A 26,003-nucleotide genomic window follows, 5' to 3' on the forward strand; every position below is an offset into this window, starting at 1 on the left:
ATATGTTACATGTACGTATTTTATAAATCCTGAGTTAACAAACATAGTGCTAATTCCCCTCCCTCACCACAGACTTCCACCATCATACACTTGTATATTCCTTCTTCCTAAGTGAAAATTACAATTTCTAACAACATTAACACATGTACCCATTTTGCTTAATTGTGTAATAAACAACTGAAATAATACAGAATCATTTCACCCATTCAACTATAGTAAATTGTAGCTTGTTTTTAAAATTTTTTTTCAAAGAAAAACAATTGATGTTTCTTTAAAAATAAATCATAATTCAAATGAATTTACCTGAATTAAATGTTTATTGTTTCATAAAGGATTCATTGGAACAGCATACAAAGAATTCCTTCATGTAAATTTTAGATCAATTCTTTTTAGAAATTCTATGTAAACCTTTGATGAGGGAACTGTATTAGAGTTTATCTAATTAAAAGTAGGATATTTTATATTTTTAAGATAATGAAAAAAGGTTTTTGCTATTAATTATACTGATAGTCAACTAGTATTTCTAGATATAACATTAAAATGTTCATATTAAATTAAATTTCATTCTAGATTCAAGGACATTACCTTTGACTAGAATAACAATATGTGTAATATTCAAAAAGGAAATATGAGCCCTTATTCTAAAACTTTGAATTTTTTTATAAAATACTACAGGAATAACCATGAATTTTTTTCTCTTTTATCATTTATATTAATGTTTCTAGTCTAGTAATTTATCATTTACAGTTTTCTCATTTTCTTTCAGATATAGGCATGGACCACCAAGCTCTTCTAAAGCAATTTGATCACCTGAATCACCTGAATCCTGACAAGTTTGAATCCACAGATTTAGATATGTTAATCAAAGCGGTGAGAATAATTCTGGAAGTGTTGTCTTTATTGTGCCTTTGAGGTTTTAAAATTTGACAGGCAAATGCAATGAAGTAGAAATATAACTTTCATATATTCTCTAGAATATCTTTAACGGGAGGTAGCTTAACTCTTATTAGTACAGATATTAATATAGATGTACAGGTCTACAATTCTTTATTGACAATTTCAAAAAAAGCTGTAAAAACTGAAACCTGGCCTGAACTAACCAATTATAGTAATGCTATTTATAGTTTAATTTAGCCTACTTAATGTGTTTATAGATTTTGCTAAAGAAATACTAATCTCGGGGCCGGCCCGGTGGCGCACTGCTACAGTGCGCCACTTGGAAGTGTGGAGGTGCTCCCGCCGAGGGTTCGGATCCCACATACAGACCGGTTCCCGCTCACTGGCTGAGTGAGGGGCAGGCGCAGCACCGAGGGTTGCGATCCCGTTGCCGGTCCCGGTCCGGTACGGGCGCGACACTGAGGGTTGCGGAAAAAAAAAAAAAAAAAAAAAAAAAAAAAAAAAAGAAATACTAATCTCTTTGATATGTGTCATATTCTCTTTTTAAAATTTAGAAAATTCTGAAACACATCTGGCCTAAGGGATTTTAGATAATAGTTTGTTGACCTCTCATATTGAGAGGACCTCTCTAATGAATGGAGTTACCAGAGTAGATGTTCTGGCCTGGCAGTTATTAGATTTAGTTAAATGGTTAGAAACCATTCTAGTTTTTTATACTGTACAGATTTGATACAGTCTTATCCTTCTTTTTAAAATCGATTTATTTATTACTTGCTTATGGGGAACTTCATAAAGTCAAAGCTAGCTTTGAACATTTAGTTTCTTTGAAGACCTACACCTTGGGTAATAATGACTAAAATAAAATGTTAGAATTAAAAAAATGGATGGGCCGGCCCGGTGGCGCACTGCTACAGTGCGCCGCTTGGGAAGCGTGGCAGCGCTCCCGCCAAGGGTTCGGATCCCACATACAGACCGGCCGCTCACTGGCTGAGCGAGGAGCGGGGGCAACACCGAGGGTTGCGATCCCGTTGCCGGTCCCGGTCCGGTATGGGCACGACACTGAGGGTTGCGATCCGTTGCCGGTCACGAAAAAAGACAAAAAGACAAAAAAAAAAAAAAGAATTAAAAAAATGGTAGAGTTAAAAATGGTAGAATAAAAAAAAATTTTTTGCCTTCCTATATAGAGTGTGCTATATTCAAGAATGGTTTTGTTTATTTTTCAAACATATTTTTATTTATTTATTTATTTTTTGTGGCTGCCTGGTATGGGGATCTGAACCCTTGACCTTGGTGTTACAAGGCTGCACTTAACCACCTGAGTAAACAGGCAGCCCTTTATTTAATTTAAATGCATTATTGCATTCTAGGCAACAAGTGATCTGGAACACTATGACAAGACTCGACATGAAGAGTTTAAAAGATATGAAATGATGAAGGAACACGAAAGGAGAGAATATTTAAAAACACTGAATGAAGAAAAGAGAAGAGAAGAAGAATCTAAATTTGAAGAAATGAAGAAAAAGCATGAAAATCACCCCAAAGTTAATCATCCAGTAAGGACTGTGGCTTAATGAAACCATATTTAGGTGAAGATACTTCTTAGCACCAGATAGCAGAATTTTATCATAAGTTATTAGTACTTAAATCTTAATTCTTAACTCTGCAAAGTTCCTCAAATTTGTATTTTATTTTGAGTCTATACGTATAGATTGTATTTTGTTTGAGCAATTGTTTAAAATTGGTTCACAGGGAAGCAAAGATCAACTCAAAGAGGTATGGGAAGAGACTGATGGATTGGATCCTAATGACTTTGACCCCAAGACATTTTTCATATTACATGGTAATAGATTTGATATAAATATTAATATTTATATCTGCTATTTGAAAAAAGTTATATTTGCTTTACTTTTAATTGATTTCTGCTATTGAGTCCTGTTGACAGTAGAGTTACAGCTATAGGGTGTAATATGATAGTCTTTATTGCTGATTTGCAGTATAAAATATTTTAGGTCAGTAGCTGTGCCTTTATACGTGCTGTTACTCTTGAATCATTATATGATTTATTGCAAGCCTCTCTCTAAACTGAAGGTAATTCTGTGACTAGCTAGGTTTTATCTAATAGGCCATATACTTTTATACCATATTGCTTTACTTTATATTTTTGGAAAAAATTGGTTAAGATGTGTTTTTCTAAGAAATAATTATGAATTATAAATACAGAATTGTTATCAGTTGGGCTGATCTGAAGCTTCATAGAAAAGAAGAAACCCTTTTCTGCAGCATGTTGATGCTTTATGTCAGTACTACTTTTGCAAACCATTTGTAAATAATTGTATGTTGATTATTTATTTCCTAAGGTATTAAAAATCAGTTTTGCATTTGTAACTTTTAAACTTTAGATGTCAATAATGATGGATTCCTGGATGAACAAGAATTAGAAGCCCTATTTACTAAAGAGGTAAATGAATTTATTGAGTACTCACCGTTCTTGGTCTTTCTTTTTTTTTGCTTCTATTACCTTCTTTTCTTTCATGTCAGTTTCAAAATTTTCTTTTTAGTTGGAGAAAGTATATGACCCCAAAAATGAGGAGGATGATATGGTAGAAATGGAGGAAGAAAGGCTTAGAATGAGGGAACATGTAATGAATGAGGTATGCTTTAAAAGTTTATATGTTATTTCTGTGGATTATTCAAATGCTTGCAGTAAATCTTACCATAAGATGGAAAATAAATATACAGAATAAGTATTTCATTAGTAGATTGAGTATCTGATTAATTTAATTAGAATAAGTATTTAATTTTTAATCTAGAATGTTATACTAGATGACTTTAGTATAAATAAAATAATTTTTAACTACTTTAAAATATTTTCAAAGATTAAAATGCTGCTATAAAACATTTTTTTGGTAGTGAAAAATAATGAAGTTTGATATTTGATATTTTAAAAGCCTATGTTAGTTTTTTTTTTTTTTTTTTTTTTTCCTTTTTGTCTTTTTTTCGTGACCGGCAACGGGATCGCAACCCTCGGTGTCGCGCCCGCACCGGCACTCAACCAGTGAGCGGACCGGTCTCTATATGGGATCCGAACCCTCGGCGGGAGCGCCACCACGCTCCCAAGCGCCGCACTCTACCGAGTGCGCCACCGGGCCGGCCCCTATGTTAGCTTTTAATAAGAAAATTCCAAAACCTCAGTACTTTAATGGCATGTAACAACAAATATTTATTTCTTGTTCACATAACATAAGCTTTCAGGGTTGACTGCAGCTAGGTGTAGCAGGGCTGGGCTGGGTTGGGCTGGTCTGGCCATGGCTGGGCTTGGCTCTACATGTCTTTCCATTCCGGGGCTGTAGGAGCAGTCTCTGTCAGGGACATAACCCTGACCAAACCATGTAATGGCTATGGCAAACTTCACGTCCATTTCTATCCCATTGGCTGAAGTATGTCCCTGTCAAGTCCCAGGTCGGTGAGGAGGGGATGTATAACTGCCATAGAATGTTTCAGCAAGTCATGTGACACTGGGCAGGGTTGTAAAATCCTATTACAGGAGGGAGCAATAGTTGGGAATAATAACCCAAACTATCAGAGTCCTAAAACTTTAATTTCTGTCCTTTTCAAAGCAGCTGACTATTTTTTTCAGTTTGGTTTGTTCAATTAGTTTTTCTTCTCCTCTTAGATTCCAGGCAAATGATGATGCATATTATTAGTTAAATATGTAATAGATGAGGCCCTTTGCAAACAGAATGGTGATTACCCAAGTACATTATTTGTACTAACTACTAAGTGCATACCCCTGTTGTATCCTGCTATATTGGAGCAGTGGAATGTGGCTAGAGATGAACATGGGAACATACTAACTGGTCTCTCGTAAGACTGGTAACTTCAGTCTTAAGAGTACAAATCACTAGGAGGCCCTCTGCTTGGCAATTCCACTGTATTCCCTGGTCCATTCACTTCCCCACTCCTGGACTCTGACAGTTTCACATATTCTCCCCTCTTCTTCAGCCTTCAAGACACTTCTCTTTCCTCACTTTTATGTGCCCTTGCCTCTCATTTTACTGAGAAAATAGAAGTGATGGAGAGAACTACTTCATCTTCCCACTACCAAATCTACCAGTCAATATGCATCTCTATCCATTTATCTTGCCTTGCTTTCTGTTAACAGAGGCTAAACTGTTGCTGTTCCTTTTGAAGGCCTTCTCCTGCCCTTGAGCTTAGGTCCCATTCAGTTTCTCCTGGGAAGGACTTTGTTCCTGCTGTTATTCCCATGCTCTCATGCATCAGTTTTCCCCACCGTACTGGATCATTCCCATTAGGAGACAAACGTGATCTAACGTTTTCAACCTTAAAAACAAAACCAAACCTTTAGTTACTGCTTCATTTCTCTGCTCCCCTTCACAGCAGAACTGTTCTATAGAGTTGTCTATTCCTCCTCTTTCTGTTATTCCTCACCTTTCATCCTCTCTTTAATCTGTGCTGAACATGCAGTAGCCTCTACTATTACACTGTCAGATTACTCCTTCTGTCAGATGACCTCTATCTTGTCACATTCTATGGTCTCATCTCACTTGACTTCTTAGCAGCATTTGATACAGTTGCTACCTCTCTCTTTCTTGAAATGCTTTCTTCACTTGGCTTGGAGAACCCACCTCCTTGGTTTCCTCATACTTCACTCATTCTTTCTTTTCAGTCTCTTCTGGCTGTTCTTCCTCTTCCCATGTTCTAATGTTGCAGTGCCCTGGGCCTGTCCCTTGGCTGTGTTCTCCTTTCTATCTTCATTCTTTCCTTAGATGATATTTTGGAGTCCCATGTCTTTGTATATGCTCTATGTACTGACAAATTCAAAATTTTTATCTCCAGCTCTCTCCTTTCCCTGAGAGCCAGGCTTGTAACTGTTCACCATTTCCCCTTCCAATCCATTCCCCCTCTCAGCCTTCTTCATTTCAGCCAATGAGTCACGATTCATCTTGTTGTCCTGTTTGATCTACCTTTGAAACAAATCCAAAATTCAACCACGTCTACTACTACCAGTCAAGTCCAGGCACATCTCCTAACTGGTATCTGTTTCCACTCCTTCCCTATTGCAGTCACTTCTCAATACAACAGGCAGAGTAATCTCTTCAAAGCATCAATCAGGTCATATTGCTGTCTTGCTCAGAATACTTCAGTGGTGCTTGCCATTTCACTTAGAATATGATCCTAAATGCCTCCTATGTCCAGAAGACCATGACATGATTTAACCCTTGCCTTGCTCTTTGCCTCCATGCCCTGTGACTCTGTCTAACTCTACTCTGGCCATACTGGTCTTCTTGGTGTTTACCTTTCATCAAGCTTGTTCCCACTTTAGGGCATTTGAATTTAATGTTTCTTCTTTCTGAGAAACTCCTCTTTTAGGTCATGGTCTCACTTCCACCAGGTCTGTGCTCACATGTCCACTCTTCAGAGAGATCTCCATGATCACCCTAATTGAAATACTTGCCTTTCTCTCCAGTCCTTGCCCTGCCCCTTCTCCCTCTAAGCAAAAAAACACTCAGATACAGACATCATATGCAAGGTAACTGAAGCCTACTGACTTGCTTCAGTGATTTCCACCTGAATGTTTGCACTGTTAATGCTGAGTTTGGATCTCTGTTGATTGCTGGCGTCCCAAGTATCAACTGAATTTCTCTGGCCATTATAGAGTTCACCTTTGTAAATGAATTTGCCACAGTCTGTAAGAGGCTTTGAAGAGGATTTGGAGAGGTTGTCAACTTTAGTTCTGATTTATTTGTTTGTTTTTAAGAAAAAACGTTGAGAGCATTTTAATTTAAACTCCTTTACTCTTGGCTAAAACAGTCCTATTTCTAGTATGATTATTTATCTTGCCCAAGCACTTGGCTTCAAGTGGTATTATACATAGTATGGTGAGAAAGGAAGACAATACCAGCCGAACCAGTCAGCTCAGCCAACTCACACTTGGTGATCTTTGGAGCATTAGGTATATAGATATCTTGTATTTTCAAGTTTGAATTATGTAGAAGAGAAAGATATCTATTTTCTGATTTAGTATAAAGTTGAGTGTTTTGTGTTTCTTTTTTTACCTCCAGTTTCTATGGATGTTAGGCTAGTCCTAATTGCTGTGTGTATATGTAGTAGCACCTGTTAGGAGACAGTTGTTAGTGTCTAAATAATATGAGAAAGATTTATTTTATATTTCATATACATTTTCTTTCAATTAGGTTGATACTAACAAAGACCGATTGGTAACTCTGGAGGAGTTTTTGAAAGCTACAGAAAAAAAAGAATTCTTGGAGCCAGATAGCTGGGAGGTAATAGAACCTACTTCAAATGGAATGTATGTTTCAAGAAATTCTACATCCATCTATTCTCCTTATTCCACATTATGTTTGCATGTAGGGTCTTACCATCTTGGTTTTTTATATAAAATGTCACTCTAAAATAATGAACTTGATTTCTTGGAAAGTTTGTGGCAATTGATCTCATTTGTAATCGCACTGCATATAATTATAAGTCTTCTAAAATTTGCACTTTTTTCTAAGTATAAAATAGCATTCATTATTGAAAATTAGAAATACAGACACATTTAAAGATTAAATTAGTAGTTACCTATAATTCTACAACCAGGAGGTAGACACTTAAATTATGCATTGGACTGCGTCAGTTTGGAATAGGATGCAGTTTATATATATTTATAGTATATACATATATAGCATATGGTATGTAAACAGGGTATTATTCCATTTTTAATTTATGTATACATATATATTCATATTTATGTATTTTTTATAATGGCTTTATACTATGTAAATTACTTTGTATGCTCATGAAATACTGTTTTTAATTTAGCAATATTTTATGAATGTTTTTCAATATCACTTCTTAACATGATTTAAAATTTTAAAATGATTATTTAACATGCAGTTGTATGGTTGTAGCATAATTTATATAACCATTCCTCCAGATTAAGACATTTTGGATAAATTCCAACATTTTACTATAATAAGTTACACTATAATGACTATTGATTTGTTCATACATTTTTGGACAGTCTATGATGATTTCCCTGGAACTAATTCACAGGACTAGAACTATTCTCAAGGTTTATGAACACTTTTTTAGTTTCTTAATATATCTTGCCAAGTTGCTCCAAAAAGGTAAACCAATTTATACCACAGCCAACTGTGTATAAATGAGTACATGCACAATTTTAAAAGAATAGTTGAGAAGTACCAACCAAAATAGATTGAAGAAAGAACATTGTCTTTTCCTACATTAGAAATAAAAAGATTACCATTTAAATTAGATTTTTAATTGTCCAGAAAATAGTTAGAGATAGGGTGACCAGCTGTTCTTTTTTACCTGGAACTGAAGGGTTTCCCAGGATGTGGAACTTTTCATTGATAAAACCGGACAGTTTGGGGCAAATTCGGACAGTTGGTTGCTTTAGTTTGAGATCAGAGAAGTCAGCCTCTTTTTGTTTAGAGTTGTTGTCTAACATTTGACATACTTCTGGACTTTGGAGAATAAGAATGCTAAGATTATTTGAATATACATTCCCTTTAGTATATCTGGTAAGCTAGAAGATCAATAGATAATTATACACTTAAAATTTTGACATGATTTCAGATTTACCAAACAGTTGTGAGAGTAGACAAGGAATTCCTGAATACCCTTCACCCAGGACTCCCATTTTACTACATTTGCTTTATTTTTCTTTCTTTTTTCCCTCTCTCTCTCTTTAATCTCTGTGTATATGTGTATAACATATGTTATATATGTATATATATGTGTATGAAGGTACTTGAAAAAGTTTGTCAAAAAATGGAATTGAGAGATCATGTGAATTTTTCCATCAGCTTTTTGAAGACCCCTCATATATATAAGTTTTTGAGTTGCTTAAGAGTAAATTGCATGTGATGCCATTTTAACCTTAAATACTTGAGTATGTATTTCTTTTCTTTTTTTTTTTTTTGGCTTTCTAACTTTATTTGACAATCAGCACTTAGTTCTCATCCACCATTTTTGAAAGTGGTAACAGGTACATAGTTAACCTAAGTATAGAGCTTGTTTGGTGAATCTTCATCCTCATTACGTTTTCTGGACAACGAACGGCACACGGATAAATGGTATGGAACGTTACTTATTCCTTTGGCCCAGACAGCTTTGCTGATCCTGGTATCAATGCGCACATCTGGAGTCCCCATCTCCTTCATGGCATATTTCCGGATCTCTCTGAGTGCCTGAGGTGCATGCTTCTTGAAACCCACTCCATGGATATGCTTGTGAATATCGATGGTGTATTCTCGGGTTACCATCTCGTTGATGGCAGAATGGCCCTTTTTCTTCTTGCCACCCTTCTTTGCAGGAGCCATTCTGCCAGGCCCAAGTTAAAAAGGAAGAGACTTGAGTATATATTTCTTGAAAACAGGATTTGTCTTACATAATCACAGTACAATTATCAATACAATACACACAGAACTCTTCTCCAACCTCTAGGATTTTGTTGAGATTTTTGTCAATTTTCCCAATAATGTCCATTATAACAAAAGAAAACCCAAGGTCATACGTTGAATTCAGGTGTAATGTCTTTCTGGTCTTCTTTAATCTGAAACAATTCCTGAATCTTTCTTTGTGTTTCCTGGCATTGGCATTTTTAAAGACTACAGACCAGTTACGTTGTAGAATGTCCCTTGAGTACCACAAGAGGGATGCTTCGTGTATCTTATCAGGAGACACATGCTATTGGTGGTTCCCAAAACTGGCAATGCTAGCTCTGATCATTTGTTTAAGGTGGTTTCTACCAGATTTCCCCACTGTAAAGTTACTATTTTACCTGTGTAATTTAAAAAGTATATTGTCTAATCCACCGTACAGCCAGAATCAGAAGTCAGCTTTTTAAAAATTCACTATGAATCATCTAAAAAGTATTTCCACATATTTGTAAGCATTATTTTAATAGCTGTGGAGGTATGAAACCGTTTTCTCAGAGTTAGGCACTTAAATTATTTCCAGTCTTTTACTGTTATTTAAAAAAGAAATGTTGCTATAAATATATTTTTATATAAAGCTTTTTATGTGTTTAGGGTTATTTTATAGGATAGATTCTCAATGTGGCATTCCTGGGACCAAGGGAATATTTTTAAGGCACTTGATATACTTTGCAAAAGTGCTTTTCAAAAGAATTGTACCAGTTTACATTTCCACCAATAAAAAATGAGTGCACGCTAAAAAAAAGTATCCTGTGGGTTATACATGTAAATGTCTCATTATCTACTAGTTTTAGCATCCGCTGATGATTCTGGCCAGATTCATGTGGTGCTGTGATGTTTGACAAATGGTGATTCTCTAATCTCTCATCATTCCTCCTACACTTATTACTTGGCTTTCTACTGTAAGGAAAAGCTCTCTCTTCCCCCTACCTCTCTATTTATGTTAGTGTAGACTCATGGCTTTTTATTTTATTCAGTAAACTCTAATCCTTACTGTTATTATTTATGAGTATTTCCATGCCCAAATTGTCCCAGACTTGGCCGGTGGGAGCTTCTTCAAACTGGCTTTTGTGTCCTTCTGATATGTCCCTATCATTTTTGGAGGACTTGCTTACTTTTAGTATAACCAGATGTTCAAGACTCATCTTGTCCTTTCCCTTCCCGGTACCTGGAATCAATAACCATTTTTTCTGAGGAGCCCTGATTCCTTTAAGTGGGGACTGATGTTACAGACAAGATTTGGGCACTGGATGTGCTCCCTGCTACTGGAGTGTCACTGTTTCCAAGGCCTTGTCAGATGACAGAGCTGGGGATTTAAAAATACAGTATACATATATGTATACACACACACACACACACACACAAACATGCACACATACACACATACATATACACACCTATACACATTTATATTCATTTCTGTATATCTAGCTATCAATATGTATGAATACTCATGAGTTTACACTATACCCTATTTCAATCCAGCACCTCCAATTTCAACACAACATTCTATCTTTTGCTCTTTCCATATTTCATGTGAAACCTAAACCATTTTCCATAGAAATATTCCACTTATTTGCTCAGTTCTAGAATGTAGAGTTTCAGAAATCTAATTGCTAATCCATGCCTCTGCAAAATAAGAGTTTAATATTTGTTTAGATTTTTTTGTTGTTGTTTTTAACCCGAGGGCATATAGTGTGATCAGAAGTTACTTGGGATAACTATTTTTCCCCCTTCTTCCTTCTGTGGGTTATCTTATTCATTTAAAATAAAAGTATTATTTATTTGCTTATGTTTTTGTGGTCAAGTTTTGGGGTTTTCCTGTCCTTTGGATTTTATTTATTTTCTTTCTGTGAATATGTGAAACATTAACATGTTTCCAAAAATTGAATCTGTAGAAGAAAAGTGTATTTCCAGAAGTTTTTTTCTCTTCCCATATTCTCTCTTTGTTCTTAGTAACCAGTCTCATTAGTCTCTGGGTTTTCCTTCATGTTTTTCCTTTTGGTCAAATCATTATATCAATATACATATATTTTTTATTTGCCCTTTTTTCTTACCCAAAAGGTATAATATTATAGATACTCCTTTGTACTTTCCTAATTAGAGAATTTAAAAGTTTAAAAATTTAAAGCTCATACCTTATTGTCATATTTCTTAGATTATTCTTTCCTGATTTTGTTTCATTTAGACATTGGATCAGCAACAGTTCTTCACAGAGGAAGAACTAAGAGAATATGAAAATATTATCACTTTACAAGAAAATGAACTTAAGAAGAAGGCAGATGAGCTTCAGAAACAGAAAGAAGAGCTACAACGTCAGCATGACCAACTTGAGGCTCAGAAGCTGGAGTATCATCAGGTAGTATTTCATAAAAAGATTATGGCATTAGAAAGGATCTTAGGTGCTTTGCTGAAAGTCTGTGTTTTTGTTGTATAATATTTCAAAGTATTATTAGCTATTAGCATTTTAAATTTTAGTATTTTTAAAACTGCTTTGTGGAATATTAATCTAAATTTTAAGAGCTGGAATACCTTTGTTTTGGAAAACGATTTTCAGTCAGTTTTTTGTGCTTTGTCAAAGGTCACACATATGAGAGAAAATCAAATAATACAGTACTTTCTTTCAAGACTTTCTTTTTTCATTGACATGTTCTACAGCAGATGGAACAAAAAAAATTACAACAAGGAATTTCTCCATCAGGGCCAACAGGAGAGTTGAAGTTTGAGCCACGTATGTATTTTGTTTGTTTTTTTGTTTAGGGAAATAAACCATTGTACAAATTGAAATAGACATTTATTACAAGTATAATTTCAAATCATTAAGATTTATATTATTTTCTATATAGTTGTAAAGACAGAGGAATTTGCATTATAGAAAAATGAAAAGGCCTCCAAAATTTTTAAGTATCAGCATATTTTAAATGCTATATAACTCAGTAACCATATTTATGTTGAAATGGTTTATTTCAACATTATTCATAATTCTTTCTAATCAATTATATTGATCTTACTAGAGAATATATTTTTTAAAAATTGCAATCTATGATTAGCTAAGCATATTTTAAAAAACAAATGCTAGATATATCTGTATATAAAAGAACACTCAGAATAAAGGAAGATACCATTAGAATGAGAGGTGTTTTGGTTTTTTTTTTTTTTTGACAGACATTTAAAGCCTGAAGTTCACCAGAACTTGGAAGAAAACTGTTAACATCTATTTCATCTTTTTACCTCTCTTTCTTTTTCTCTGCTCAATAAATATTTTAAAGCATATTTGGAATAAAGGTAGATACCTTTAAAATGAGAACCTATTATTTTGGACACAGATATTTAAGGATTGAAGTCTACCAGAACCAGGAAGAAAACAAACAAACTCACTATCTGCTCTCACATTCACATCTCCCTTCTTTTTTCTTTGCTTTCCTTTAGTGATTTAATTTAGTGGCCTTATGCCATAATTTAATGAAACTATCAGTAACTATTTAAGTGAGAAAGCTCTGCCTATTGCTTTTAAAATAAATTGCTCTCACTTACTCATAGTAATCGATACTATTTCATGGGTGCTTATCATCCCCTCTCTCAATAAATGCCTTTTAGATATTAACAATTCTTCTGAAAAGGCCAAAGTATTCCCCAGTGTTTCATGGTAACTTTTTCCTACTTTTTGCAACCTTAACTGCTAGGAATTCTTCTTCAACTGAATAGCTTATTTTTTTAAAGATGACTGGTAAGGAGATCTTAACCCTTGACTTGGTGTTATCAGCACCACGCTCTCCCAAGTGGGCTAACCGGCCATCCCTATATAGGGATCTGAACCCGTGGCCTTGGTGTTATCAGCCACACTCTCCCAAGTGAGCCACGGGCTGGCCCAACTGAACAGCTTTTGTTACCACTTCAGGTCATTTTTCATTCATAGTTTTGCTCTATACTTTATCTCTTAAGATTAGATTCTGCTACATATAACAGAAAAACCAAAGATAACAGTGTAAACCACTAACTAAATAGGAGTTTTTCCCTTTTATATAAAAGAAATCTAGAAGTAGGTGGTATCCAGATTTCTGTCTTTCTACTCTGCTATCTTCAGTGCATGATTTTTATCAAGTTACCTCACTCTCACTGTCTAAGATTGCTGCGGGAGGCAGTGGGGAAGGGCAAGAAAGATGACTTTCTCCAGTTGAATTAGATTCCTTGAAGCAATTTTTTAGAAGAACCAGCAACACTTGATCTAACTGGCCAGAACTGAATCACCTGGCTGCACCTAGCTGCACCATGCTGAGAAATGCATGAGGCAATGGGACCAGCTAAGGGGTTAAGATTCTTTTTAATTAGCCAAACAGGGATTTGAACCCTTGACCTTGGTGTTATAATACTGTATGCTAACCACTTGAGCTAACCAGCCAGCCCCAAAGCTAGGATTCTTTTACTAAGGGAGAAGGGAAGTTGGAATGTTTGGAAGGCAACTTTTAGTTTTAGCTCAAATCAGCCTTGCTGGCTACCTAAATCTCTATGTACATTCTACTTATGAGACAGAAAGTACTCAAGTCCTCCTATCCCAAAGAAAAATCACCAAAAATCTAATTCATTGTTGCATGTGAGCTCAAAGACCATGATGTCTGGGTATAGATTCCTCCATCAGGTCAGGATGTAGCTTCTTGTATTCTGGCCACCTATAAACCAAAAGGCAAGTTTTCTGCCCCAAGAGCATCACATGCATAATGCATAGGTACAGGAAAACTGCAATAAAATTGAACTTTTAGGAAAAGGGAGAATTGGAAACAGCACATGGTCACTGATCTATAACAATAAAAAATACTGCTTGGCAAAAATAGTAATCTCTCTGCTGTAGTCCATGAATATATTCCTTGGTTTGCCCATCAGCCAACCCTTAATTCACCTTTCTGAGAGGAATTCCCTTATCTAATATCCTCAGGGGTCCTTGGCTTTGCCCTCTAGGAGGTTTTTATTGCCCACTAATTTTCAAGACACATCTGAATGGGCATTGGAGAGTATGTTCTTCTTGGATGCTGGACAACCTTAGCAGTTCACTTCCTGTTATTGTGGGCTTGGGCACTGTTTTAGATAGTTAACAGCTATAGCATGTTGCAGGCCAGGTTTGGGATTTTGTTTGTTTTTGTTTCGTCTTTTGGCCAAATGTTTCCCTAAAAACTGAGTAAATTTCTGGTCTGTTTTCTTTAATCATTCCCATGAGTGACCACTGTCAAAGACATTTGCTTTCTGGCCTCTGTGCTCACTTCATCTCCTTGGGTCTTAAATGAATGGTACCTACTTGAGACCCTTTCAAACTGTAGGCTCGGATGGGATGGCAACAATCTTAATCTAGTCTTTTCTCCTGGAATGGCTCATATTAGTTGACAGAAAAGAATTTAGGAAAGGTTCTTGAAGAAGGTTGAAGAAGCTTTAGCAGCTTCCTCAGAGCCTTTGCTTATAACTGTTTGGAGTACAATAGTGGTTGACTTTTTCAGTTCTTCAGTGTTCCAGATTTGGGGCTTTATCAATTTATGTTATAGATAGAGAACAATTTCATCAGCAGAGCTATTTCCCTTGCATCTCTGCAGACTTGTTAACCATAGCCTGAGTCACATTTTTCTTGTAGGTCTTTGCTGAAAGAGGCAAGAAGCAGCCAACACATGCTAGCATTCTGGAGTTCTACCACCACTTTCTCTGATAACTTAATTGTAGTTGGTGGGAGGTCTCACTGCCCAAAGCCCTACCTCTTCTACTAAGCCAAACCCGTATTTAGTTTTACTTGCTGCACCTTACTTCTAGCTACCAAATTTTGTATAGGTCAAGATTCTTGATTGTAGGTAACAGAATCTTTAGCTATTGAACAGAAAGGAATTGATTAAGGAGTATATATAGCTTACAGAATCTTTGGGAGGGCTGAAGAAACAGACCCAGGCTGAGCTTCAAAGAACTACATCACAAGAGTGGGCTGCCAAAGGAGCTGCTACTTTTGGAACAATCAGGAAGCTGCCTCCTGCATTAGGAAGCCGTGAACAGTTGCCAGCTCTAGAGCCACAGCACCTCTGCCATACTTTGTGCTGGCGAAAATGGATACCTCATGTCCTGCCTCTCTTTCCATATAACTGAGTAAATGTCTCAAGTGAGTACATCTGACTGATCGGACCAATCATATCTGGAACCCTAGCTGCAAGGGAGGGTGGGAAATAGAGTGTTTAATTTTTCAACCTCTGTGTTACAGGAGTGCATGTTAAAAGCTGTTGAGTGAACCAGTCCATCCTAGTACCTCATAATTTTATGTTGTTTCTCTTCACATTAATAATTTTTTAAACTTAGCCCTTATTTTACAAAATTTTAAAAATCACTGCATATTTCTTCAAACACACTTCAAAAAAAACTTTTTTCAGAGATCCCAAAATTAAATACAGCAATTTAGAAAAGTTTTCCTTATATACAGCTTAAAAAAAACCCCAAAACTCACAGGAACCACTCAACACAGTAATAGTGCTATATTTCTACAGAGATGGAGTAGAATTCCTATCTCTTGTTTAAATTGTAGGCAATGTAGAAAAATGGTTTGGAATATCCTTTTGTTGATGACTTCTGTGACCAGAAACCAATAAGATAGGCATTTTCTTAGGTAAACGTTTTTAGATGGTGAACTGGGGTTAAATCTGAAAGTAGTTGGAGGAGAACTTAGAGCAATTTCTTGAAAAGCTTTTTTAATCCAAATGGATGGATATTAATGTAGAAATATCTCACAGTTTTCAGCAAATTTATTATAATTTATATTATTCAAAAAAGAATTGTTAACCTTAAAATTACAATAGTACTTCAAAATGGTCATGGAAAGATTTGTATTATCTTTTAGTTCTATTTCTCCACAAACTTTTTGAAGTATCCTTGTATTTATAGACTCAAGGAATTCCAGTTCTTGTGAGCACTGGGCATGTATGAGTGAATAAGATTTCTGAGAAAGTTGCAAATAGTATTTGTTTCAGCTCTCTTATGAAGTATTTATCCTGTTTTTAATTTATACCATTCTTGTTCATATTTCTTTAGATATTAAATTGTCTTTGGTTTAGCTGACTTAGTGGTATGTATTAATAATTTGGAGTTTTGTTTCACATATGAATTTTCATGAAGCATGTAAATTTTATAGTATGCTTTAGTATATAATTAAAATTAGATTTTAAAAGATGATTGTTCTCTGGAATACTGAACTGTCATTAAAGAAAACTGCAGTTTAGAAGTGGTAAAAAAATCCTCTGAGACATGGCTATACATTTTTTTTTACCAAGATGTGTTTACAACAGCATTATTTTTATGTTAATTAAACAGATTTGTATTACTATAAGCCTAAATGCATATCTGTTTTTCACATAAGGAAAAATGTAAAGAAAATTTTAATGTTTTTGATAATGTGATTTAAAAAATAGCCTAACTAATAAAAGAGGGGATAAGAAATCTATTTTCCTTAGGGTGAAATTTTGACAAGCTCAGTTCCAGTTAGTGCATAAATTTTAATCTTTGTTTTACAGCTGTGCAGTACACTTAACAAGAAATTGAATGAGAGCCAGAATTGAATGATGAGCTTCATCGTTTTCATGCAAGATTTTTATCCTCTGAAGAAACTGCTAGAGAAGTCCACCTTCACCCTTAACCACTTGGTGCCTCAACTTAATGCTTTTTAAATTCATTTGTTTTTGTTGGAATTGGGAGAGTAAGGTGTATTAAGTAAAATACAAAGTTTACTTTTTCTTTTTTTTTCTAATAATCCAAAATGCATTTTTATTTTTATTTTTTAAAATCAATATTACTAGCATATATATTGTTACAAATTGTAATTATTCTTTATGCCCCTTGTCCGGTCTCTCCCCTTCCCCCTTTCCCTCCCTCCTCCCCCCCTCTAGTTACCCTAGATTACTTCTCTCCTTCTGAAAGAATAATGGTTAATTTGTTTCCTAGATGATCTGTCCAATGCCAAGAGGTGTGATCAAGTCCCCCAATATTATCATAGAGCAGATGCTTCTTCTGTCACTCTGAAATGGGCTTTGTGGAGAGAGACAACCTCTTCTTTGTCTCTGCTGGTGACTCACCTTGTGTCAATGCACTCCAGTGGTTGGCGGGCCATCTGCGTGGTGGTTGTGGCATCTTGCTGCTTTCACAGTAGCCATGGTTATTGTGGTGGCTGTGGTGGGCCACCCACATGGAGGTGAAGTTTTTGGTATGCTCCTTGGCACTGGCAGTGTGCCTGGTTGTGGGGTGTGTCTGGTCCCCTTTTCCATGCCTCTGGTCCCTGGGTGGGCCCTGAGGCGCTGGCTCCATGTGCCTGGTTGTAGGAGGAGGGTCCAGTCCCCTTCTCCATGCCCCGGGTCCCCAGGTGGGCCCCAAGGTGCTGGCTTGCTGTGCCAGGTTGTGGGAGGATGGTCTGGTCCCCTTCTCAATGTCCCGGGTCCTCAGGTGGGCCCCGAGGTGCTGGCTCAGTGTGCCTGGTTGTGGGAGGGGGGTCCAGTCCCCTTCTGCATATCTTGGGTTTTTGGGCGGGCCCCAAGGCACTGGTGTGGTGTGCCTGGTTGTAGGAGAGAGGTCCGCTGGTGCGGTGTGCCTGGTAGTGGGAGAGAGGTCTGGTTCCCTTCTCCATGCCTTGGATCCCTGGCCGGATAGGCACTGGCGTGGTGTGCGTGGTTGTGAGAGGAGGGTCCGGTCTCTGGCTCCATGCCTCAGGTCACTAGGAGGGACCCGAAGCACTGGCTTGGTGTGCCTTGTTGTGGGAGGGAGGTCCGGTCCCCTTCTCCATACCTCAGGTCCCTGGGCAGGCCCCAAGGCGCTGGAGCATTGTGCCTGGTTGTGGGAGAGTGGGCCTGTCCCCTTCTCCAAGCATTGATTCCCCAGGCGGGCCTTGTGGCACTGGCATAGTGTGCCTGTTTGAGGGAGGGCGGTCTGGTCCCTTTCTCCATTCCTCGGTTCCCTGGGCAGGCTCTGAGGTGCTGGTGTGGTGTACCTGGTTTGGGGAGGGGGTCTGGTTCCTTTTCCATGCCTCAGGTCCCTGGGTGGGCCCCAAGGTGCTGGCGTGGTGTGCCTGGTTGTGGGAGGAGGGTCCAGTCCCCGGCTCCATGCCTTGTGTCATTGGGCAGGACCCAAGGTGCTGGCTTGGTGTGTTTGGTTGTGAGAGGGGGATCCGGTCCCCTTCTCCGTGCTTCAGGTCCCTGGGTGGGCCCTGAGGTGCTGGCGTGGTGTGCCTGGTTGTGGGAGGAGGGTTCAGTCCCTAGTTCCAGGCCGCAGGTCCCTGGCTCCACGCCTCAGGTCCCGGGGTGGGATCCGACGTGCTGGCTTGGTGTGCCTGGTTGTGGGAGGAAGGTCTGGTCCCCTTCTCCATGCCTTGGATCCCCAGGCAGGCCCCAAGGCACTGGTTCAGTTTGCGTGGAAGTGGGAGTGGGATCCAGTCCCCGGATCCAAGCCTCCATTTCCCAGGCAGGCCCCAAGGTGCTGGTGGTGTGCCTGGGCTGGAACTAATTTTTTGTCCTTGCTTACTTCTAACATGGGGGAACTTCCTGTGGGAACCAGTACTTGAGTGTGCTGTTGAGTTAAATTGCTGCTTTGCTGCTGTTTCCCTAGGGAAGGCTTTTTGTGCATCTCAGGGTTTAATGGTTGATCTTACAGGTACTTCTGGCTCTCCAGAGACAAGTGGATCTGTGTTCTGTGGAATCTCTGATCTGGGCCTGAGTTTTTTCATCAAACTGCACCCCATGCAATTCTGTATTCCTGACCAGTCTCCTCTGAGTGGACCTGTGTTGATTGGGGTCAGATCAGCTGTCCTTGCTGTGTCCCAGTGTTCTCCTGGTGTTCACATCTCGCCCATCGCCCATGCCCCAAACACTTCCCATGGGACCAGCCTGGTGCCATTCCTTGCAATCACTCACCAGCCTCTGAATGGCTCCCCTTTTTTCAGTTGTTCTGGCTCCTCGCTCCTGCGTGGGTCCATGTGAACCCTATTAGTGGTCTTGCTGTCCTGGGGGCCTCCAAGGCCCTCTTCTCTCCTGCTGCCTCCAAGTCAACTTCATCTGAAGGGCACAGCTGCGGCTTCTGCTGGCTCCTGCTCCATGTGCTCAGCAGCTCCAGCATTAAAGCAGCCGTGGCCCAAAGTGCTCAGAGCAGTTTTTTCTTTCTCTCATTGTGGTTTCTCCTACCTTCATAAACTCCATAGGTCTCTCCTCCTCTTCCCCTGAACTCCAGCAGCCCCAGCTTGGCTGATGTTACATTTTAATAGTTGTAAACTGGTTGATTTGTGGGAGAGAGTGATGCTGGGAACTGTCTATTCCGCCTTCTTTACCGGAACTCCCAAAATTTACTTTTTCATTCCTTATGGTAGATATAAAGGGAAGACTATAATGACAACCTGTTTCCAGGTGTGAAATTTGAAGGAAATCAGACTATTTCCTTGCTTTTTTAAAAACACAATATTATTGGCAAGATTCTAATCTTTCTTCCCTACCCACTTTTTAATTTAGTTTTTAAATGAGTAGCTAGCTATGAATTAGTAACCATTTTTTAGAGAATCCAAGAATTGAGCCAGAACAAGCAGTAGCAGCAGCAAATGGTAAAGATACCAAATTGAAAAATTTGTATTTATGGTTTCCAGCATTACCAACCTGCTTATTGAGACAAAAACAAAGAAAAGCAAAACCAGTGAAACTTTTGACTTCCTTTTAGGAATTTAAATTTTTTCAAGTATTGCCTAAAGAATTATATAGAAAAACAACTACATTTCATGTTTACGGATGTTTACAGTTTTCACTGCAGAGCTTTTAGTGCGTACTTTAATTGATGTCAGTCATGCTCTTGATGATAATGAATGTTGTGTATTAGCTTGGCTATCAGCCAGCCCCTGACCATGTACTTCTCCGTCCATACTTACCCTTCCTATTGCCCTCTAAGCTCTGCATGCCTCTGTAAACAAGTTTGTTTTGTTTATAATTTGTTTATAATCTTTTGCAAGCCGTAGACTTGACTTTTGCTGTGCAAATTTGCTTATCTCCTTTTATTTTATCTTTAGTGGTAAGTCTACTTTCCGATTTGGCAATATATATCTCAAAATTAAAGTGTTCAAGTGTTTATTTTATAATTCTTATAATTTTGCTACTCCATGGAATTTTAAAGTAATGGTTTATTTTCCACAAGATTTTTTTTTTTCCTTTTTGTCTTCTTTACTCACCGGTAACGGGATCGCAACCCTCGGTGTCACGCCCGTACCGGGGACTGGCAACGGGATCGCAACCCTCGGCGCTGTGCCCGCACCCGCTCAGCCAGTGAGCGGGAACCAGTCTCCACATGGGATCCGAACCCTCGGCAGGAGCGCCGCTGCGCTCCCAAGCGGCGCACTCTCCAGTGCACCACCAGGCCGGCCCCACAAGATTTTAAAGTTATGACTTGTCTGAGTGATTTAAAAGTGAGAGAGAAAAAATAAAATTCTACGTATTTCTCTTTGCCATCCACCATGAATCATTGTATAAAACATGTTATTTTTGTTTAATTTTAGTGTATTTTAAATGTTTATTTTTAGTGATGTCAGCATATGTGTCATCTAATTAAATCCCTGCCCTTGCTTTAGATTCCCTACGTATGGGGTATAAAACACATACACAGCCTGTGCCATGCTGTGTTGGTTAATACTGTTTTGTTTTACTTATTTTGCTGCCCACTATGGCCCTTCAGTTGTTAAAGTGATTTGGGTTTGTTTTACTTTAGAATTTTACACTTTCTCTTCTTGGTGTTACTATTTTCTAAATATTTCTTTATCAGAGTAATGATGTATAGGTTATTTCCTTTTTAGAACATATTTACCATGTCCTCTAATGTTTTAGACATGATAATGGTAATATTGAAGCATTTTGTCAAATGTGACCATTTAAAACCTCTATCATATTTGTGTAGTGATTTCCTTCTTGTTCTACAGCATTGAGTAATATATCTTAGAATTTGATCTGATCCTGTATGTATTTCTTAATTCTCTTGATGTGTGTATTTTTATTCTTTTTGATAATAATAGTATGTTTTATTGAGATTTAAGTTTGATTTTGGGGAAGAGAAAAGCACTTTTGCAGAAAAATCAGCTTTTCTAGAGCTACTTAGGCAAGCAGGCAGTCATTTCTAGAGTGGTTTTCTGAGCACTGTGGAGAGGGCGTCTAATCCTGAAGAGTTTCTGGCTCATGCAGTGGACCCGACTCTTGATTCCTTCCCTGTAATGGAATGAACCAGCTTATAGGGCAAATGCACAGCGCTCAGACTGTGATGAATGTTCTTTGTTCAATTCTTTGTCTTTTTCATATTCTCCTTAAATAATAATAATAATTTAAAAAATAAGCTGAAGCCCATATCCCAGCAGACATTTTCCATCTTACATTTAATAAGGGAAAAAATATTGTTTGGTACAGATAGACCAGGACATGAATTCGTCAATCTGTGATTAGAAGAGAAATAGCATAGTTTATTGTTTCTTCATTACTTCTGTCTGGACAATCTGAATTTTAACCAAGTTTCTTTCCTCTCTATGCACTCTCCCATTTTCCCACTTTTCTATTGACTTTTTCTCTATTTTATTTCTAACACACCTCTTTAATCATTGGGGAAAGCTTTGAGTGATGTAGATGATGGAGGATTTTCAGGCTTCAAGTTTCATAGCCACCAGCTTCATGAGACTTATTATCAGGCCTTTCAAATAAATCCTTTACTTCCCTCACAATCCCAAGCTATCCATCTTTTCTCCAAGGGAGTCTGTTGTATTACTAATTAAGACGAGGTGACTTTATTAAAATAGGGTTATTTTCTAAAAGATTCACATAAAAGATAAAACAGAGGCTAAGCATTTTAAGGACAAGAATTTGAAGCCAGTTAATGCCCAGAGTGACTGTTTCCTTCTTACGTGATGGCTCTGGTTACTTCCTGATAGCTCTGTTTGCACCTCTCTATCCAGTTGCAGGGCCCAATACTGGAAGAGCTCTGGAGGCTCAGTGAAGGCATTTCTTTTCCTGAGGTTGTTAGTCCATGAGTCAAATTTAACATCAAAGTTATAAGCCCTTGCAACTTTAAAAGTTGTATCTATGTGGCAAATGCTATCTATGTACCAATTTATATAGCCTCTAATTGAAAGTTCATATTTTTGGATCGAATATGTGTGTGTGTTTATGTGTAAGCTTGTTCCTCAAATCGGTCTGGCTGGAAGACCATCCAGTGTCTTCTGAAAGAATCGTCTTCTGGAATTAAAGTATGAAAAACATTTTTTCCATTATTGCTTTTCCTTTTAGTAAAGGAAACCCGTGCTGCATAATTAATTTTTTTATCAACATTTGTTATGTTTCAGAAACCATTTAATGATGGTTTGTACATCCCTAAAATCAAGATTTTAAAGGCCTTTTATTTTATTTGTTGTTACTAATTTGGGGGAGAATTTTGAAAATTTTTCAATTTAAATGTTGAATTTAAAATGTAACCTTTTATAAATACGTGGCTGAAAATGTTCTGTTAGTTTTAAATTTTGAAAAAAAATGTACTAGCTTGAAGATTATTTAAATTTAATTCTTGGCTTATTTAGATATTTGGGCTATTTTTAAAACTACAAACAAATAATTGGAATTTAATTTGTTAGAGAATCAGAGAGACACAGAGACTGTACAATTTTTGTTATATTTGAATTTGTTTTATGAATATGTCTGGTAAAAATTCACCCAATGCAATATTGTTGGAAAATTTTATTCTAGTCATTGTCTGTATAGGTTCATTTCTAATTATATTAAATGTAAAATAAGAAAATGTATAATATTTATTGTAATTTTCTGGGGAAAAAAACATTTGACAATTTTGAAAAAATGGATCATTTGCAAAATGCTAACATTACAGAGTCATAGAGCCTAAGGGCCTTATAGATCATCTACCAATGAAAGAATCCCTTCTCCTACTAGAATCCACTTAATTCCAAGAAGATACCATACTGTCAGAGAGTCCATGATGATGTTATAGAGGGAAATACTGGACTGGGTGTCTGGACCCTAGCTGTGTCACTCTCTGATTTTTTTTTTTCCCCTTTAGAGTCTGATGGAAAAAGTTTAGAAGTTCTAGACTGTGAAGGATTAAAATTTTTAATTTTTCAATTTTAAATAATTTCAGACTTACACAAAACTTGCAGAAATAGTACAAAGAATTCCCATGTGCCCTTCACCTAACTTCCACAAATATTAACATCTTATATAACTATGGTAAAAATTATTAAAATCAGGAAATTAACATTGGTACAATTCTATGAACTAATCTGCATATTTTGCCAGTTTCCCACTTTTTCTGGGCTAGATCCAATCTGGGATCACACACTGCATTTAGTTGTGTATGTGTGTGTTAATTTGAAAAAAAAAAATCAGGGCCGGCCTGGTGGCGCACTGCTACAGTGCGCCGCTTGGGAAGTGCGGCAGCGCTCCCGCCGAGGGTTCAGATCCCACATACAGACCGGCCGCTCACTGGCTGAGCGAGGTGCGGGAGCAACACCGAGGGTTGCGATCCCGTTGCCGGTCCCGGTCCGGTACGGGCGCGACACTGAGGGTTGCGATCCGTTGCCGGTCACGAAAAAAGACAAAAAGGAAAAAAAAAATCAAATCTATCCAAAAAAGTTGCAAAAATAGTACAATGAATTCTAGTATGCCCTGTTCTCCCTCTCTCTCCATACAATTTTTTTTCTTTTGCTGAAGCTTTTCTGAATTAAGTTGCAGACATTGTGATCCTTTACGCCAAATATGTGAATGAACATCTCTTTAGAACAAAGACATTCTTTTGTAATAACCAACATATAATTATCAAATTTAAGAAATTTAACATTATTACAATATTATTATTCTAATGTATGATCCATATTCAAATTTCACCATTGTCTCAATACTGTCCTTTATAGTAAATTTTTTCATGATCCAGGATTTAAGCCAGGATCATGCTTTGCATTTAGTTGTCATGTCTCTTTAATTCCTTTAATCTGGAATAGCTCCTCCGTCTTTCTTTATCTTTTTTTTAAAAAATATTTTATTATGGATAACATAAAACTTTTTGTGTATGCAAAAGCAGACAGGAAAATAAACTCCCATGTACCCATGATTCAGCTATAATAACTATCATTTTCCCAGGGGTGAGCAAATTATGGTCTAAAGGCCAAGTCCAGCCTGCTGCCTGTTTTTGTAAATAAGATTTTATTGGACACACTTTTTTTTTTGGTGGCTGGCCTGTACAGGGATCCAAACCCTTGACCTTGGTGTTATCACACTCTTTTCTAACCAATGGAGCTAACTGAGCTAACTGGCAAGCTTATCATTTCTTTATATTTTGTCTGTGACTGCTTTTGCATTACAGTGGCAGAACTGAGTAGTGGCAACAAAGACCTTGGTTCACAGTTACTATCTGGCCCTTTGATAAAATTTGAATGTGTTGTGCCCGCAGAACTGAGTAGTGGCAACAAAGACCTTGGTTCACAGTTACTATCTGGCCCTTTGATAAAGTTTGAATGTGTTGTGCCCGCCAAAACTCATGTGGAAATCTGATCCCCAATGTGGCAGTGCTGGAAGCTGTTTGAGTCATGGGGGTGGATCCCTCATGAATGAATTAATGCTCTCCTTAGGGGAGGAGGAATTAATGAGTGAGATCTCGCCCCATTAGTTTCTGCAACAGCTGGTTGTTTAAAAGATCCTGGCATCTCCTCTCACTTGCTAGCTTCCTCTCACTGTGTGATCTGCTTGTAACTGCCCGCAACTGCCACTTTCTGCCGTGAGTAGAAGCAGCCTAAGGCCTGTGCCAGATGCAGCTGTCCCAGAATTGTAAGCCAAATAAACCTCTGTTCTTTATAAATTACCCAGTCTCAGGTATTTCTGTTACAGCAACACAAAATGGACTAATACACCCTTTATAGAAAAAGTTTGTGACACCTGGTTTTGTTCCGCATGACCAACATTCCCCACTCCTGCCAACCCTACTCATATTATTTTGAGGCAAATAATTATCATTATGTCACTTGACTGGTAAATATTTCTAAACCATAATGCCATTACCATTCCTAAAAAGAGATTTAGCAATAATTCCTTAATATCCTTAAATAGCCAATTTGTGTTCAAATTTCCAATTACCTCCAGATCACAACTCTTTTCAGTTTTCTTGTCTTTCCTTTTTGGTTTATTTGTTTGAATCAGGATCCAAATATGTTCCACTCATTGTGATTGCTTGACATGTTCCTGAAGTCTCTTTTAATCTACAGGTTTTCCCTGAATTTCTCGCTTTCTTCCTTTTTTTGTTGTTTCTTGAAAAAAAAAATTTTTTTTTTTTTTCGAAGAAACCAGGTTGTCCTGCAGAGTTTCCCACAGTCTGGATTCTGCTGACTGCATTCCTGGGGTGGTGGTGTTTAATATGTTCCTCTGTCCCTTGTATTTCCTGTACATTGTAATTGGATATAGAGGCTTTCAGGCAAGCCCACTGCCACTGCTTGCAGAAGGTGACGTGAAGACAGGATTGCTCACTCCCACTTTGTTCCTTTTATCATCGTCAATCCCATCAGAAGTCTTGGGGAGCTGATGCCTCAGGTGCTCAAATCCCAAAGAGACCCAAACATCCAGAGTT

The 26,003-nt window shown here is 37.6% G+C and overlaps 1 protein-coding gene, 1 long non-coding RNA gene and 1 pseudogene across 2 annotated transcripts; 2 read left to right on the forward strand and 1 right to left on the reverse strand.

Annotated features, from left to right (window-relative positions):
* Positions 1–765: 765 nt before the first annotated feature.
* On the forward strand, positions 766–12,687 carry NUCB2 (nucleobindin 2). Its single transcript, XM_008579706.1, has 9 exons — positions 766–870; positions 2,265–2,450; positions 2,647–2,737; positions 3,297–3,355; positions 3,456–3,548; positions 7,113–7,202; positions 11,572–11,742; positions 12,045–12,114; positions 12,549–12,687. The coding sequence occupies exons 1-9, from the start codon at positions 775–777 to the stop codon at positions 12,554–12,556; spliced, it is 864 nt and encodes a 287-aa protein (XP_008577928.1). The 5' UTR covers positions 766–774; the 3' UTR covers positions 12,557–12,687.
* LOC103596139 lies at positions 8,904–9,266 on the reverse strand (annotated as a pseudogene).
* A 1,870-nt stretch (positions 12,688–14,557) lies between the features above and the next one.
* Positions 14,558–17,119, forward strand: LOC103596133. Its single transcript, XR_551025.1, has 2 exons — positions 14,558–15,507; positions 16,907–17,119. It is a non-coding gene; the product is annotated as an uncharacterized LOC103596133 (long non-coding RNA).
* Positions 17,120–26,003: the final 8,884 nt, after the last annotated feature.

Source organism: Galeopterus variegatus, unplaced genomic scaffold, assembly GCF_000696425.1.
Source record: "Galeopterus variegatus unplaced genomic scaffold, G_variegatus-3.0.2 Scaffold1946, whole genome shotgun sequence".
Taxonomy (NCBI): domain Eukaryota; kingdom Metazoa; phylum Chordata; class Mammalia; order Dermoptera; family Cynocephalidae; genus Galeopterus; species Galeopterus variegatus.

Bases quoted from the DNA above. Each gene is read 5' to 3' on its own strand.
- NUCB2 (XM_008579706.1), top strand. From the start codon at position 775: ATGGACCACCAAGCTCTTCTAAAGCAATTTGATCACCTGAATCACCTG. The intron at 2,451-2,646 runs GTAAGGACTGTG...ATTGGTTCACAG, and splicing joins ACCCCAAAGTTAATCATCCA to GGAAGCAAAGATCAACTCAA. The intron at 2,738-3,296 runs GTAATAGATTTG...TTTAAACTTTAG, and splicing joins GACATTTTTCATATTACATG to ATGTCAATAATGATGGATTC.